Genomic DNA, 17,638 nt, shown 5'->3' on the forward strand with positions numbered 1-17,638 from the left:
CCATATCCTTAAATCATAGAATTTTCTAATCTTAGACTCTTTTAATACCCTTGATTTATTGATGAGAAAAATTAAGATCCAGAGAGATTAAATTACTTTTCAAAAGCCATACTACTTGTTAATAAGAGTTGTTAGCATAACATACATTGCCTGACTGTTAGTTCTATATTCATTTATTTATTTACTTAACAGCTATGTACTGAGCTCTGACTTCATGCTTGAGAATAGATCAGTGAACAAAATTAAAAAAAAAAAAAATCCTTCCCATCATAGCTTATATTCTAGTTGGTAAGTAAAATGTGAAAGTCACTCAGTCCTGTCTGACTCTTTGCAACCCCATGGACTATAAAGTCTGTGGAGTTCTCCAGGCCAGAGTACTGGAGTGGGTAGCTTTTTCCCTTCTCCAGCAGATTTTCCCAAGCCAGGAATCAAACTGGGGTCTCCTGCATTGCAAGTGGATTCTTTACCAACTGAGCAAGTAAAATGTATGATGTGTTAGATGATGAGAAGTGCCTAAGGAGGAAATTAGAGCAGGAGGAGGATTAGGGAGTTTAGGTGGTTTTGTGTACTGAATGTTTGTGCCCCACCACTGAATACACATGTTGAAACCCTGACCCCCAATGTGATGGTATTAAGAGGTGACTAAGACAAGCTTGAACTGAAGGGGACGGAGACATAGAATAAAAGGAAGGCTATCAGAACTTCTTGAGTTTTACAGTATGGCTTCAATACTACAGAGCTCTGTAGCTGAGAAATGTGTAATGTTCTTCACAAGTTTGACAGGTTTTTTGTTTTTTATTGAAGTATAGTTGATGTACAAAGTTACAGGTATACAGTATTGTGATCCACAATTTTTAAAGGTTACACTCCATTTACAGTTATTATAAAATATTGGTTATACTCCCCATGTTGTACAATTATCCTTGTAGCTTATTTTATACATAATAGTTTGTACCTCTTAATCCCCTATCCCTGTATTCTCCCTCTTCCCTTCTCTCCCCACTGGTAACCACTTGTTTGTTCTGTGTATTTGTGAGTCTGTTTCTTTTTTGTTATATTCACTAGAATACATTCACTATTTTCACATTTTTTAGATTCACATACAAGTAATATCATTCAGTATTTGTTTTTCTCTGACTTATTCCACTCAGCATAATACCCTCCAAGTTCATCCATGTTGCTGCAAATGACAAAATTCCATTCTTATTTATGGCTAAGTAGTAGTCCATGCACCCGCGCGCGCGCGCACACACACCACATTTTCTTTACCCATTCATCTGTTAATGGACACTTGATTGCTTCTTTATCTTGCCAACTGTAAATAATGTTGCTGTGAACATTGGAAGGATTGTTATCTTTTCAAACGAGTGCTCTTTTTTTTTTTCCGGATATATACCCAGGAGTGAAGCTGCTGGGTCATGTGGTAGTTCTGTTTTTGAGAAACCTCCATACTGTTTTCTGTAGCGGATGCACAAATTTACATTCCTGCCAGTAGTGCTTGAGAGTTCCCTTTTCTCCACAATCTTGCCACCACTTGTCATTTGTGTTTTTGATGATAGCCATTCTGACAGGTGTGAGGTTGATATTTCATCGTGGTTTCCCTGATGATTAGCTGTGTTGAGCATCTTTTCATGTGCTTGTTGGCCATCTGCATTTTCTCTTTAGAAAAATGTTTATTCAGTTCTTCTGCACATTTTTTAAATTGGGTTGTTGTTTTGATGTTGAGTTATATGGCAGTTTATATATGTTGAATATTAACCCTTATCAATTACATCATTTGTAAAATATTTTCTCCCACTCAGTAGGTGGTTGTCTTTTCTTTGGTTTTTGCTTTCCTTTGCTGTGCAAATGATTTTAATTAGATCCCATTTATTATTATTTCCTTTGCTTTAGGAGATAGATATAAAAAATATTGGTACAATTTATGTCAGACTGTCCTGCCTGTGCCTTCCTCTAGGAGTTTTATGGTTTCTGGTCTTACATTTAGGTCTGTAATCCATTTTTTGTGTATTTTTGTATGTGGTATTAGCGAATGTTCTGATTTCATTCTTTCACGTGTAGCTGTCCAGTTTTCCCACCCCTGCCTTCTGAAGAGACTCTTTTTTCCATTGCATATTCTTGCCTCCTTTGTTGTAGATTAGTTGACCATACGTGTGTGGGTTTATTTCTGGGCTCTCTGTTTTGTTCCATTGGTCTTTGTATTTATTTTTGTGCTAGTACCATATTTTGGTTACTAAAGCTTTGTAGTACAGTCTGAAGTCAGGGAGCATGATTCCTTCAGCTCTGTTCCTCTTTCTCAAGATTGTTTTGGCTATTCAGGGTCTTCCGTGTTTGCATACAGATTTTTAAATTATTCTAGTTCTGTGAAAAGTGCCATTGGTATTTTGATAGTGATTGCATTGAATCTGTAGGTTACCATGGATAGTTATGGTCATTTTAACAATATTAATTCTTCTAATCCCAGAACACAGTGTATTTTTCCATCTGTTTGTGTCAGCAAGATAAATTTTTAAAAGCCCCAAAGGGACTAAGAGATCATCAGGGACGCTAACGCCTAGGTGTTAACAGGGCAGATGGCTTCTGTTGAAGGCCATGGAGGTGGGCTGTCTGGAGCTGTGCACTGTGGTGTGGACAGAATACTGACAGAGAGCCAGGTATGAGTGGCAGCCTGCCAAGCTGCTGGATGATACTGCCACCCCAGTGGGTCCAGAAGGCAGATCACGGAGGCACGAGGATTATTCATGACCATGACGATCTCACTGAATCTGCTTTACTAGGTTTTGTGCTTGCCTGGGACCCATCACCTCATCCTTCTTTGCTTTTTCTCCCTTTTACAATGGGAATGTCTATCCTATGCCTGTCCCTCGGTGGTACTTTGGAAGCACATAACTTGGTCATAGTTTCACAACTGGACAGGAAATCTACCTTAGGATGAATCGTATTTTGAGTTTCATCCATATCTGATTTAGATGATATTTAGCTAGGACTTTGGAGTTTCGAGTTGATACTGGAATGAGTTAAGACATTAGGGGTTGTTGGGATGGAATGAATGAAGTTTGCTTTTGAGAAGGATGTCAATGTGGGAGGTTTAGTGGTGGAATGGTCTGGATACTTCTGTCTCCCAGAAGTCATATGTTGACATTATAATGCCCAGTATTATGGTACTAGAAGGTGGGGCCTTTGGGGGGTGATTGTGTCATGAGGGCCGAGCCATCTGAATGGGATTAGCACCTTGTAAAAGAGGGCCCAGAGAGATCCCTAGCCCCTTCTGCCTTGTTAGGATGCAACAGACAGTCCACAAACCAAAAAGAAGCTCTCACCTGACCATACCACATCCTCATCTCAACCTTCCAGCCTCAGAAATATGAGAAATAAATTTCTTTTTTTATTAGACACCCAGTCTGTGGTAACTGTTTTGTTAGAGCAGGTGAATGGACCAAGACAGATATTGTATTCATTTCCTCTTGCTGAGTAACTAATTACCCCAAACCTCTGCAACTTAAAATGATAAACATTTATTATCACATAGTCTCTGGGATCAGAATCCAGGAGTGACTTATCTGGGTTCCTAAGTTCTCTGAAAAGACTGCAATGAAGGTATTGGTAAGGCTGTGGAATCATGAAGACTTGACTGAGGAAGGATCCATTTCTCGAGTTCACTTACATGGTTGGCGATAAGATTCAGCTCCTCACAGGCTGCTGAGCTGAGGGACTCAGTTCCTTGTTGGCTGAGGGCTGAAGTCTCCCTTGGTTCCTTACCATGTGTTCTTCTTGTATGACAGCTCACAACATGTATCTGGCTTTCATGTGAACGAGCAAGTAAGACAGTAGAAGAGGGCACACAGGCTAGAGGCACAGTCTCCTTGTAGCCTCATCCCAGAAGCAGAATCCCACCGCTTTTGCCATATACCATTCATTAGAAGTGAGTCACCAGGCTGAGCCCAATACCTAGGGCCACAGGAGAGCATGAATGCTAACAGACAGGGATCATCAGAGGTCATCTTAGAGATTGTCTACCACAGATGTGAAAGCCATTAATGTTGATTTGATCTTTGCCTCAAGGTTATTGAAGCCAACCTACAAATTCTAGAATTTGGGGCTGTTTTCCCTCTCAATTCCATTTTTTTATTCAAGTATTTTTGAGCTGAATTCTTTCTTGTAGCACCTTATCAAATGAAGCTAGCAACCACCAACTCATAACTCTATAAACTTTCTGCCTCAAAGTCTCTTTGTCCAGTGACTCAGGTTTGTTAGGCACATCTTCTCTCACAGAAGGCAGTTTCACTAAATGCGTCACCTCTACATAACTTGTGTTTTCTGCCTTCCTGTAACCACCTGTTATTTAGTCACCAAGCCAATGATTGCCACATAGTTTAGGTTTTATTAGGACAGCATCCCACTTTTAGGTATCAGGTCTAAACTATTCATATTTTATTCATTAAAACAATTCTCAGAATGTCAATAGCTTATATTAGCAAATATCTTTTTTCCTGTTTGGGGGTCATCTATGGCTATATTGGACTGACCAGGGATCCACTGAACTCATGTCCAGACTGTGGGCTGATTCAGGTCTGGTCTACATTTCTTCCTTCTACATAGATACCAGCAGCCAGCTGGGGCATGTTCTCTCATGGTTTCTCTCATGGTAAATCACAAGAGTTCAGGAGGCATGCCAAACCATGAAAGTATGTTTAAAGTTCCTGTGTATCATTCCACTGGCTAAATAAATTCCTATGTCTAAATCTAACATCAAGGGAGTAAGGAGAGTAAAACTTGGGGAATGATCTAGGAGGGACCTATTCCTAGACTAGGAGTACTAGAAGTGCAAAGGCCATGAGGAAGGAACATGTCTGTTATCTTTTGGAAGACCAAGGATACTAATCTGGGTAGAGAAGATTGAACAAAGAGAACAGGAGTAAGAGAACGTGAAATAGGTGTTGGACACTGGGGAGCAGGTGGAATAGATCATGTAAAACCTGGCTTAGGACTTCAGTTTTTACTCTTGAGTTTGGAGAGTTTGGGTTAGAGGAGTAACATGATGGGCTTTGTATTAGCAAGGTCACTTTGGCTGCTGTGTTGAGAGCAGAACGATGAATCACGAGGGGAAACCATTTAAGGGGCTATTGCAGTTACCCAGGCAAGAAGAAGTGGTAGCTGGACCAAGGTGGTAGCTGTAGAGACAATGAGACGTGACCAGATGTTAGATACATCTGACAGGGTCTAGAGAATTTGCTGATGGCTTGGGTACAAATTTGAAAAATACAAAGGAGAGAAAGAGGTCTCCAGAATTCCAGGCCTGAGCTACAAGATGGAGCTTCCACTTAGTGACATGGAGATTGTTTTCTTCTCTACCTACTAAATCATATTCTGAGGGTGTGTATTAGAAGTCCATCCATTGCAAAGAAACAAAAAACTGTTCCAAAAGATGGCTTAGCTAAAAGGGGAATTGGTCGGTTTAGTAAGGGAAATAGTCTAGGGATAAGGCTGGCTTTAGCCATGGCTTAAATAAGGGGCTCAAAGAATACACCAGGATGCAAAATTTTTTCTCCATTTTAATGTTATTTCTGCCTCTTCTGGGTTGGTTCTATTCTCAGACTCTCCTCTCTTGCAGGCAAAATGGAATTCTAGCCTCTCATTCTCACAATTCTAAGTCTGGTATATACCCTCTTTTCCAGTAGCCCCTCAAAAATATAGAGATTGGTTTTTTTATTGTAGTAAAATTACACATAACATTTACCATCTTAACACCTTTTTAACTGTATAATTCATTGGTACAAGTACATTCACACTGTTGTACAACCATCACCACCATCCCATAACTCTTATCATCTTGAAAAGCAAACTCTACAGCCTTAGTAACTCCCCATTCTCTGCTCCCATGTCTCTTGGAAACCACTGTGTACTCTTCTTTCTTCATGGATTTTGCCGTGCTAAGTACCTCATATAAGTGGAATTGCACAATGTTTGTCTTTTTGTGACTGGCTTATTTCATCGAGCATGATGTCCTCAAGGTTCATCTATATTGTAGCATATTTCAGAATTTCTTTCCTTTATAAGGCTAAATAATATGCTATTGTATGTTTACACTGAATTTTGCTAACTCATCTCTCAGTGGAAACTTAAGGTTGCTTCCACATTCTAGCTGTTGTGAATATGATCACACATCTCCTCAAGATGCTGCTGCTCTTCATTCTTTTGGGTGTGTACCCCAAAAGGAAACTACTGGATCCTACGGTGATTCTACTTTGAATTTTTTGAGGAACCTCCATACTGTTTTTCACAGCAGTTATACCATTTTACATTCCCACCAACAGTGCATGCAGGCTCTACTGTACCTACATGCTTGCAAGCACTCGTTATTTTCTGGTTTGTTTGTTTTTTAATATTGGCCATTCTAATAGGTGTGAGATACCACCTCACTGTGGCTTTGATTTGCATTTCCCTAATTATTAGTGATGTTGAGCGTGTTCATAAGGGATACTGGTCTATATAGCTTCCTTTTCTTGTTTGTAGTGTCTTTGTATAGCTTTGGTATCAGGGTAACTCTGGCCTTATAAATTACAAAATGTTCCTTCCTCTTCAAAATTTTTTAGAAATGTTTGAGAAAGATCAGCATTAGTTGTTCTTTAAATATTTGGTGGAATTCACCCAACAAACCATCGGGGCTTTATTGTTAGTTGGGAGAATTTTGATTACTGATTTCAGTCTCCTTAACCTAGTTACTTGTCTATTCATATTTTCTATTTCTTCATGAGATGCTCTTGGTAAGTTCTGTGTTTCTAGGAATTTATCCATTTCATCTTGGTTATCCAACTTGTTGGCATACACTTGTTCACAAGACTTTGTTATAACCCTTTATATTTGTATAGAATTGATACTAATATCCTCACTTTCATTTCTGATTTTAGTAATTTGTCTTTTCCTTAGTCCATTTAGCTAAAGATTTGTCAACCTTGTTGACCTTTTGATTCATTTTCTTCAGTTTTTCTATTTCATTTATTTATCTCTGCTCTAATCTTTATTACTTCCTTCTGCCATCTGTGAATTTTTTTTAATGTGATTATGGATATAAATTCCCTCCTCAGTGCCACTTATGCTGTGTCCCATGAATTTCACTCTGTTGTGTTTTCATTTTTATTCAACTCTGTATTTTCTAATTTCCCTTGTGACTTCTTTGATCCATTTTTTAAAAAAGTGTGTGTATAATTTCCACAAGTTTTTGAATATTTTAGATTTTCTTCTGTTATTTATTTCTAACTTCATCCCATTGTGGTCAGAGGGAGATACTTTGTATACTATCTATTAAACTGTATTACAACTCAACTGGTGGCCTAACATCTGTTCTATCCTGGAAAATGTCCTATATGCAACTGAGGAGAAATGTATACTCTGTTGTTGGGTACAGTCTTCTGTGTATGTCTGTTAAGTTTAGATGATTTAATGTGTTAAATCCTTTTTCTTTACAACCTTCTGATTGGTTCCATATTATTGTAAGTAGGGTATTGAAGGCGAAGAGTTGACTCATTGGAAAAGACTGATGCTGGGAGGGATTGGGGGCAGGAGGAGAAGGAGACGACAGAGGATGAGATGGCTGGATGGCATCACTGACTCGATGGACGTGAGTCTGAGTGAACTCCGGGAGTTGGTGAGGACAGGGAGGCCTGGCATGCTGCGATTCATGGGGTCGCAGAGTCGGACACGACTGAGCGACTGAACTGAACTGAACTGAACTGAACTATTATTGTAGAACAGTCTGTTTTTCCCTTCGGTTCTATTTTGCTTCATATATTTTGATGATCATTAGGTATGTAAATATTTATAATTGTTATATATTATTGTTGTATTGAATTTTTTATTAACCTGTAATGTCCTTTTAAAAGTAGTTTCCAGTAATGTTTTAAAATTTAGTCTGTGTTTGTCTAATAGAGCCTCCTCTGCCTCTGTGGGTTGCTGTTTGCATAGGATATCTCTTTCCTTTCACTTTCAACCAGTTTCTGTGTTTGGATCTTTCTGAGTCTTTTAAGACTGCATATAGTTGGATCATGTGTTTTTATCCATTCTCCCAATCGCTCTGTTTTGATTGGAGAGTTTAATCCATTTATCCATTAATAATATCCATGTATTATCCATTAATAATATCCATATTATTATCCATTAATATCCATTTAATCCATTAATCCAATGGAAATAATTCCTGATAAAGAGACTGACTTCTGTCCTTGTGCTGTTTTCAATATGTCTTATAGTATTTTTGTTCCTCCTTTTCCTGCATTACTGTCTTCTTTTGTGCTTAGTTGATTTTTTGTGGTGAAATGTTTCAGTTCCTTTCTTATTTCCTTTTGTGTATATTTTATAAATCATTTCTTTGCTTTCACCATGGTGATTATATTTACTATCCTAAAGTTATAACAGTCTAATTTGAATTTATACCAACTTAACTTCAAAACATACAAAAACTGTTCCTTTATAGCTGTACCCCCACGCTTTCAGTTGTATACGTCATAGAATTACATAGTTATACATTGTGTGCCCAAAAACATAAACTAATATTTCTTTAAGTGTATTAGTCTCCTAAATTATGTAACAAATAAGGTTTGGGGTTACAGGGCTTCCCTGGTGGCGCAGACAATAAAGAATCTGCCCACAATGTGGGACACCCAGGTTCAATCCCTGAGTCGGGAAGATCCCCTGGAGAAGGAAATGGCAACCCACTGCAGTATTCTTGCCTGAAAATTCCATGGACAAAGGAGCCTGGTGGGCTATAGTCCTTGGAGTCGCAAAGATCAGACAACTGAGCGACTTAAAATTTTATAGGCTAAAGTAATAGTAGTATTAGCTTTTAGACTAATAAATGCTTTTTTTTTTCTTTACTTTTTTTTCCTCTTTAATCATGTAGACATAATCATGTGGGGCTTCCCAGCTAGTTCAAATGGTAAAAAATCTGCCTGCAATGCAGGAGACCTGGGTTCAATCTCTGGATTGGGAAGATTCCCTGGAGGAGGGCAAGGCAACCCACTCCAGTGTTCTTGCCTGGAGAAGCCCATGGACAGAGCCTGGTGGCCTACCGTCCATGGAGTCCCAAAGAGTTGGACACAACTGAGCAACTAACACTTTTTTTCATGTAGATGACAGATCTGTTTCAAATCATTATTACAATAATACTAACGTTCATAATTTCCCATGTATTTATTACCTTCATTTAGACCTCTATTTTTCTCTACAGCTTCAAGTTACTACCTAGTGCCCTTTCATTTAACCTTGCAGAAATCCCTTGAGCATTTCTTTCAAGGCATGTCAAGTGGTCACAAACTCCCTCAGCTTTTGTTTATCTGGAAATGTCTTAATTTCTCCCTAAATTTTGAAGGACCATTCTGCTGGGGGTTTTTTGTTTTGTTTTGTTTTTTCCTTTAAATTCTGCATTGTCTTCTGGCTTCCAAAGTTTCTGAGAAATTGGCAATGATCTTATTGAGGATCCCTTGCAGGTAACAGTTTGCTTCAGTCTTACTGCTTTCAAAGTTTATGTGACTTAGTGTGGGCATTTTATCTAACTTGAAGTTGACTGAGATTCTTTGATAGTTACCTTCACATCTTTGATCAAATTTGGGAAGTGTTCAGGCATTTTATCTTCACTCATTGGCACTTCTGGGTTTCTGGCTTCTCCAGCTCTAAGGCTGGGATAGATGAGGCAAAAAGAAAACACACAGAACTACTCACCATCAGGCAGCCCTTCTGCTCCTGAAATCCCTCATCGTCTGCCTCCTCTTCTCCTTTCAGAGCCTCTTGTGTTTACTTTGTATATAACAGCCAGGGGTTTTAGTTGTACTTAGTGGAAAGGAGAGAAAAGAAAAAGTACTTCACCTTCCTAGAAGTCTCAAAATAGTTTTATATCTGCATACATACTATCTTTGATACACTGATTAAATATGAATCTCTTACCTAGATAAAAACCAAGAAAAAACAACTAAAAACAAAGAAGGAAAGAAACTCTACCATAGAAAGACATCAAAACATCAGAGAAGAAGAACAAGAGGTAAATATTCATTGATATGTTTGCTAATGGCTGTTTGGAAAAAACAAGAGAATGGCAAGTTATTTCCTCTTACACCCAGGAAAGCTTAATGATTTTTCCCCAGGAAAACTTAATGATTAAAATTTTGCTCATATTACTTACTATTTATAAAACTACAAAAGAGTCTTGGCAGGTGAGAGATGGGTCTTATTAAGGTTCTATATTTAAATTTCACTTATAATTACCTTACTCAGAAAACTATTTAAGGTCTCTTACAAAGAGGCATTCAGGATAGCAAGAAGAGATAAAACTTAGAAAACTTAATGGGGAATACAAGAGTATAAAACAGGTGGTGCTGAGATTGCCTTTCATCATGACAGCAGGAGGAGCTCTGAAACCCTTTCACCAGCAAAAATTGGTGAAAATTATTATTTTTTTTTAATTTAAAGTTTCTGGAAATGGTCCTGGGGCATACAGCAAATGAAAAAAACATCTACTCAGGAAAATCTAAACTATGATAAAAACAAAAAATAACAACAACAAAAAACCCCCCAGAACCTGTGGTATTTGAATCAAGACTCTGCACACCCCCTGGCCCCAGCTCACTGATACTCTGCAGTGGAGGACACAGGGTCCCCTCTCCCCCCAGATACCAGACAAAGGGCTATCATATACCAGTAGGGGCAGGGCACTTGAATTTCTTACTCTGTCTCCAGCTACCTATTGCTAAAGCTAAGTTCCAGGTAAGTGCAGCCAAGAGGTGGGGGACTCCCTTCTTTCTATCTATCCAGACCCCGTTCTTGAAAATAAGGCTCTAGTTTGGATGCTACATCACTGAAAATACTTTGGTCCTAACTGGCTCTATCTTGGTTAGTAAAGTGTTAGTTCCACACTGGAAGAAGCACATAGAGAAGACCTGAGACTACTGCCCTCTTCCCACCGACTTCTTAGCTTTGAAAGTGGGGTACCACTGAAAGAAAAGTGCCACTGTCCCCACTCTCAGCGTGACACTCCTATTAGAAATTTTGCATAAGTGCAGCAAGATGGCAGAGTAGAAGGATGTGGAGCTCATCTCTCTTCACAAACACATCAAAAATACAACCACCTGTGGAACAGTTCTCACAGAAAACCGACGGGAACCGGGCAGAAGACCTCTTATATTGTACAACCGAAGCTGCATGCACAGTGGAGCACAAGCTGTCAGCACCTGCATGTGGGGCACGGGTACTGTGGCAACAGACTTTGTTGGCATGCACACCAAGTGGCATCCAGAACCGCATGTCTCTACCAGACATCCCTGAGGAGGAATACAGAGCGGCTCCTTTCCCTGGTCCTCCCCACCTCACACCCCAGCTTGGAGCTGGATGTGGGGCGGAGAAGCCCTGGGGGGCACTCCCACAGAGGCAGCCAGGGCCCCAGGTGGCAGCATAGGGACCTCCATTCCTGCAGCTACAGCACCCCAACCTCTCAGCCCCAGCCTAGAACTAGTCTGGGACAAACACAACGGAGAAGGGACACGACCTCGGGCTGCCTCTGGGCAGAACTGCAGGCGACTTCACTGACACAGGTTCACTGTGACCACGTGGGCCCCACTTGCTTCAGCACTCACCTCCTCTGAGACAGAGCACATAGTTAAGGGCAGCAGAGCCTTACTGAACCCAGGTGATCTGGAAGACAGAATAATGGAAATCACCCAATCAGAACAGCAGACAGAAAGCCAAATTGGGGGGTGGGGGGGAATGAAAGCCATATACAAGAGCTGTTGGATATTATAGAGTGCCTTGCTCAGTCGTGTCTAACTCTTTGTGATCACATGGACTGTAGCTGACCAGGCTCCTCTGTCCATGGAATTCTTCAGGCAAGAATACTGGAGTGGGTAGCCATTCCCTTCTCTAGGGCATATTCTCGACCCAGGGATCAAACCCACATCTCCTTAATTGCAGGCAGATTTTTTACAGTCTTAGCCACCAGGGAAGCCGCATAAAGAATGCCAGCCTATGCATAATTTTGGTACCAGAAGGAGAATAGAGAGAAAAGAGGATCAAAACTGTTTTTAAAGAAATTATGGCTGAAAATTTCCTAGAATCTAAAAGAGGAAACAGATATCCAGGTATAGGAAGCATAGAGAGTCCCATAGAAGATAAGCAGACCCAAACCAAGACACAGTTAAAATGGCAAAAGTTAAAGAGGATTCTCGAGGCAAGAAGAGAAAAACAGTCACTTGCAAGGAAACCCCTATAAGGTTGATTTCTCTGCAAAAGCTGTGCAGGTCAGAAGTAAGTGGCATGATATAGTCAAAGTCCTGAAAGAGAAAACTCTGCAACCTGGGATACTCCACCCAGCAAGAGTATCATTTAGAATAGATGGAGAAAGAATTTCTCAGATAAGCAAAAACTAAGAGTACAGCAATGCTAAGCCTAACCTAAAAGAGATATTGAGAGATCTTCTGTATATAGAAAAGAAGCAAGTATCTATAGGAAAGGGGAATAACAACAGGAAAGGCAAATATATAAAAAGACTGAACATCACTTCAGTCCATCGGAGAAGGCAACGGCACCCCACTCCAGTACTCTTGCCTGGAAAATCCCATGGACAGAGGAGCCTGGTAGGCTGTAGTCCATGGGGTCGCAAAGAGTCGGACACGACTAAGCGACTTCACTTTCACTTTTTACTTTCATGCTTTGGAGAAGGAAATGGCAACCCGCTCCAGTGTTCTTGCCTGGAGAATCCCAGGGACGGGGGAGCCTGGTGGGCTGCCGTCCATGGGGTCGCACAGAGTTGGACACGACTAAAGCAGCTTAGTAGCAGTAAGTTAGTACATGCTGCTGCTGCTGCTGCTAAGTCGCTTCAGTCGTGTCCAACTCTGTGCAGCCCCAGAGATGGCAGCCCACCAGGCTCCCCCGTCCCTGGGATTCTCCAGGCAAGAACACTGGAGTGGGTTGCTATTTCCTTCTCCAATGCATGAAAGTGAAAAGTGAAAGTGAAGTTGCTTAGTCGTGTCTGACTCTTTGCGACCCCATGGACTACAGCCTACCAGGCTCCTCTGTCCATGGGATTTTCCAGGCAAGAGTACTGGAGTGGGGTGCCATTGCCTTCTCCGAAGTTAGTACATAGATTAAAGCAATCCAAAAACAAATTGTAAAAGCAACTATAATTACAATTAATAGTAAAAGGATAAGCATCAAAATGTAAAATAAACCAAAATCACAAAATGTTGAGGAGGAGAATATAAAAATGTAGATCTTTTAGAATGTGTTTGAACTTGTATGACTATTCATTTAGAACACGTAAGATACAGTTATGGGTTAACACTTGAAAACCAAGGTAACCACACATCAAAAAGGTACAATAGATTCTCAAAAACCAAAAAGAAAGGAACTCGAGCATAATACAGAAGAAAGCCATCAAACCACAAAAGGGAAAACAAAAAGAAGAAATAACTACAAAAACTGGAAAACAAATGTTTAAAATGGCAGTAAGTACATACTTTATTAATGATTTCTTTAAATGTCAGTGGACTAAATTCTGTAATCAAAAGACAGAGTGGCAGATTGAATAAAAAATATGCCACCTACAAGAGACTCACTTTAGGGGAAAAGATAAAGATTAAAAGTGAGGGGATGGAAAAAGGCATTTCATCCAAATGGAAACAATAAGAAAGCAGGGCTAGCAATACTTGTATCAGATGAAACAGACTTTAAAACAAAGGCCATAAGGAAAAACAAAGGACATTATATAATGATAAAAGGAACAATACAAGTAGAAGATACTACACTTGTTAACACAAATGTACTCAATACAGGATCACCTAAATACATAAAACAGGTACCAGCAGACATAAAGGGAAAGACCTACAAGCATACAGTAATAGTAGGAGACTGTTACTGACATCAGTGGACAGAACTTCTAGACAGAAGGTCAGTAAGGCAACAGAGATGTTAGATGACACAGCAGACCAGATACAACACAGCTCCTAATGTCTTCCCAAAGTAAAAGACTTAATTTGCAACAGATCCTGGAGAAATTCAAGCTTAATTAACAGCATTCTCAAAAATTGAAATATAGAGAAAGGCGATTTGAATTAGATTGGTAGATTCTTTGGAGATATGGGCCAAACGTATAGGCTGGCTAGTTCACAGAACTGGGGGCAGGGGAACAGGTAGGAGGAGTCTAAGGCAGGGTCAGTATAAATCTGAAACCCTGACCTGGCAAATTATCCCTTCAGAGGAACGCAGATTTGATTGAATTAGCCTGTAGAGCAATTTATACCCCCAAGGCATTGCTACAGCAATAGACCTACCAGCCAGAAATTAGCAGAATTTAACAGCTGGGTATAGTCAGGGAAGGAGTCAGAGAGATTTCTGCCAAAACCACTGCCCTCCCAGAGAGTGTGGTCAGGGATGGAAAGGGTAGGGGAAGGATTAGTACCCTACCCAGAGATCAAAAGAACTGTCTAATTAGGAAATAAGCCTGACAAACACGGATGAAGGACAACATCCCAAGTCGATGAGATCCAGAAAAAAATCCTCTTTGGATCCCATCGGTCAGTCCATAAAGCATCTATTACCTGCAGAGAGCCCAGAAGTCAACCTGAATACCAGCCTCAGGTTAGAAGATTTCTACTCAAATATTTTTGGTGTTAATAATAGTAATCCAGTGGGAAATCTAAGGTTAGCCAAGACAAGTTCATTCAGCAGATACAGCAGCAAATACACTGCCATCTGCCAAATGTGGATTAACAGAATCTACTTTTCCAAGAACTTTTGAATTTTTTTTCTCATTTTTTAATAATATTTGGTAAAAAGAGTGAACATTATCATCTTAACTGAGTTTAATGCCTGAGGTCATATTAAGCTCATGCTCTTCAACTATTTCTTAAATGATTGCTTATAAGATATCAATGTATCCCTTAAAAAGTATTAAACTATTTTAGTAACCTTTATTCCCTACCAGGATACTTTGAGTAATTAATCTTGCAGACTTTAAGCAAAAACAAATACTTGTAGATTACTGTGATTAGAATTTATAGATCATTATGGTAGAAACCAACACAATATTGTAAAGCAATTATCCTCCAATTAAAAATAAATATTTAAAAACAAAAAATGAGAATTTATAGATCACATTCATAAAGGACACTAAGAGTTGATTGTAGCTCAGTTGGTAAAGAATCTGCCTGCAATGCAGGAGACCCACGTTTGATTCCTGGGTTGGGAAGATCCCCTGGAGGAGGAAATGGCAACCCACTCCAGTATTCTTGCCTGGAGAATCCCATGGACAGAGGAGCCTGGCAGGCTACAGTCCATGGGGTCGCAATAGTCGGACATGACTTGGCAGCTAAACCAACCAACCATAAGGACACTGGCTTGGTGATTTTCTTATTTATTTTTTTTGGAGGCTAATTACTTTACAATATTGTATTGGTTTTGCCATACATTGACATGAATCTGCCATGGGTGTACATGTGTTCCCCATCCTGAACCCCCCCTCCCACCTCCCTCCCCATTCCATCCCTCTGGGTCATCCCAGTGCACCGGCCCCGAGCACCCTGTATCATGCATCAAACCTGGACTGGCGATCCATTTCACATATGATAATATACATGTTTCAGTGCCATTCTCCCAAACCATCCCTGCCTCGCCCTCTCCCACAGAGTCCAAAAGACTGTTCTATATATCTGTGTCTCTTTTGCTGTCTCAGATACAGGGTTATCATTACCATCTTTCTAAAATCCATATATATGTGTTGGTATACTGTATTGGCGGAGAAGGCAATGGCACCGCACTCCAGTACTCTTGCCTGGAAAATCCCATGGACAGAGGAGCCTGGTAGGCTGCAGTCCATGGGGTCGCTAGGAGTCAGACATGACTGAGAGACTTCACTTTCAGTTTTCACTTTCATGCATTGGAGAAGGAAATGGCAACCCACTCCAGTGTTCTTGCCTGGAGAATCCCAGGGACGGGGGAGCCTGGTGGGCTGCCATCTATGGGGTCACACAAAGTCGGACACTACTGAAGCGACTTAGCAGCAGCAGCATACTGTATTGGTGTTTTTCTTTCTGGCTTACTTCACTCTGTATAATAGGCTCCAGTTTCATCCACCTCATTAGAACTGATTCAAATGTATTCTTTTTAATGGCTGAGTAATATTCCATTGTGTATATGTACCACAGCTTTCTTATCCATTCGTCTGCTGATGGACATCTAGGTTGCTTCCATGTCCTGGCTATTATAAACAGTGCTGCAGTGAACATTGGGGTACACGTGTCTCTTTCATTTCTGGTGTCCTCAGTGTGTATGCCCAGCAGTGGGATTGCTGAGTCATATGGCAGTTCTATTTCCAGTTTTTTAAGGAATCTCCACACTGTTCTCCATAGTGGCTGTACTAGTTTGCATTCCCACCAACAGTGTAAGAGGGTTCCCTTTTCTCCACACCCTCTCTAGCATTTATTGCTTGTAGACTTTTGGATAGCAGCCATTCTGACTGGCGTAAAATGGTACCTCATTGTGGTTTTGATTTGTATTTCTCTAATAATGAGTGACGTTGAGCATCTTTTCATGTTTTTGTTAGCCATGTGTATGTCTTCTTTGGAGAAATGTCTGTTTAGTTCTTTAGCCCATTTTTTGATTGGGTCATTTATTTTTCTGGAATTGAGCTGCAGGAGTTGCTTGTATATTTTTGAGATTAATTCTTTGTCAGTTGCTTCATTTGCTATTATTTTCTCCCATTCTGAAGGTTGTCTTTTCACCTTCCTTATAGTTTCCTTTGTTGTGCAAAAGCTTTTAATTTTAATTAGGTCTCATTTGTTTATTTTTGCTTTTATTTCCAATATTCTGGGAGGTGGGTCATAGAGGATCCTGCTGTGATTTATGTCGGAGAGTGTTTTGCCTATGTTTTCCTCTAGGAGTTTTATAGTGTCTTGGCCTGGTGATTTTCTATGAGATGAAGATAATAGTTTTATCATGGTTCACAGTCATATTGCAATCAAAGGAGGAGAGCTAAAAATTACAGTGAATTCATCAAATCAAGTCTTATTACAAGTGAATTTTCTTCAGCCTAGTTTCACCCTTTGTCTCTCTAAATTCTTTATAATGATTATGTAATATTGGTACTTTTAACTTTGCATAATTTTTTCTAGAATACTTCCTTATCTCTCTCCCTTCAATAATCAAGTTTTGATTTTTACAATTTCCTCCCACCTCCCATTTTCATGCTGATTATATCTTTTTTTTGTGGGGGGGGGGTGGTACTGCCATTCAATTTTATCTAAAAAGAAGCTTTCTTTATAATCCAACTCTCATATCCATACATGACTACTGGAAAAATCATAGCCTTGACTAGATGAACCTTTGTTGGCAAAGTAATATCTCTGCTTTTTAATATGCAGCCTAGGTTGGTCATAACTTTCCATCCAAGGAGTAAGCATCTTTTAATTTCATGGCTGCAGTCACCATCTGCAGTGATTTTGGAGCCCAGAAAAATAAAGGCTGACACTGTTTCCCTATCTATTTGCTATGAAGTGATAGAACTGGATGCCATGATCTTCGTTTTCTGAATATTGAGCTTTAAGCCAACTTTTTCACTTTCATCAAGAGGCTCTTTAGTTCTTCTTCACTTTCTGCCATAAGG

At 39.8% G+C, this 17,638-nt stretch overlaps 1 protein-coding gene and 1 long non-coding RNA gene across 6 annotated transcripts in view; one reads left to right on the top strand and one right to left on the bottom strand.

The window, feature by feature from the left end:
- Window positions 1-17,638, top strand: part of LOC102270336 (AGBL carboxypeptidase 3) — a 98,577-nt gene that overhangs the window by 50,195 nt on the left and 30,744 nt on the right. For all 3 annotated transcript variants that reach the window (XM_070369042.1, XM_070369043.1, XM_070369045.1), the window contains one exon: window positions 9,941-10,030. In XM_070369042.1, coding sequence (XP_070225143.1) covers window positions 9,941-10,030 — 90 coding nt within the window. The remainder of the gene's footprint in view (window positions 1-9,940; window positions 10,031-17,638) is intronic.
- The window catches only part of LOC138987589 (uncharacterized), an 86,650-nt gene that overhangs the window by 21,101 nt on the left and 47,911 nt on the right, over window positions 1-17,638 (bottom strand). For 2 of the 3 annotated variants that reach the window (XR_011463935.1, XR_011463934.1), the window contains exons 2-3: window positions 11,619-11,676; window positions 9,715-9,822 (exon numbers count right to left, since the gene is read on the bottom strand). This is a non-coding gene — a long non-coding RNA (uncharacterized lncRNA). Of the gene's footprint in view, window positions 1-9,714; window positions 9,823-11,530; window positions 11,677-17,638 lie in introns of all 3 variants that reach the window. The other variant, XR_011463936.1, reaches the window with a different exon arrangement.

Source organism: Bos mutus, chromosome 4 (assembly GCF_027580195.1).
Source record: "Bos mutus isolate GX-2022 chromosome 4, NWIPB_WYAK_1.1, whole genome shotgun sequence".
In the NCBI taxonomy this organism is placed as follows: domain Eukaryota; kingdom Metazoa; phylum Chordata; class Mammalia; order Artiodactyla; family Bovidae; genus Bos; species Bos mutus.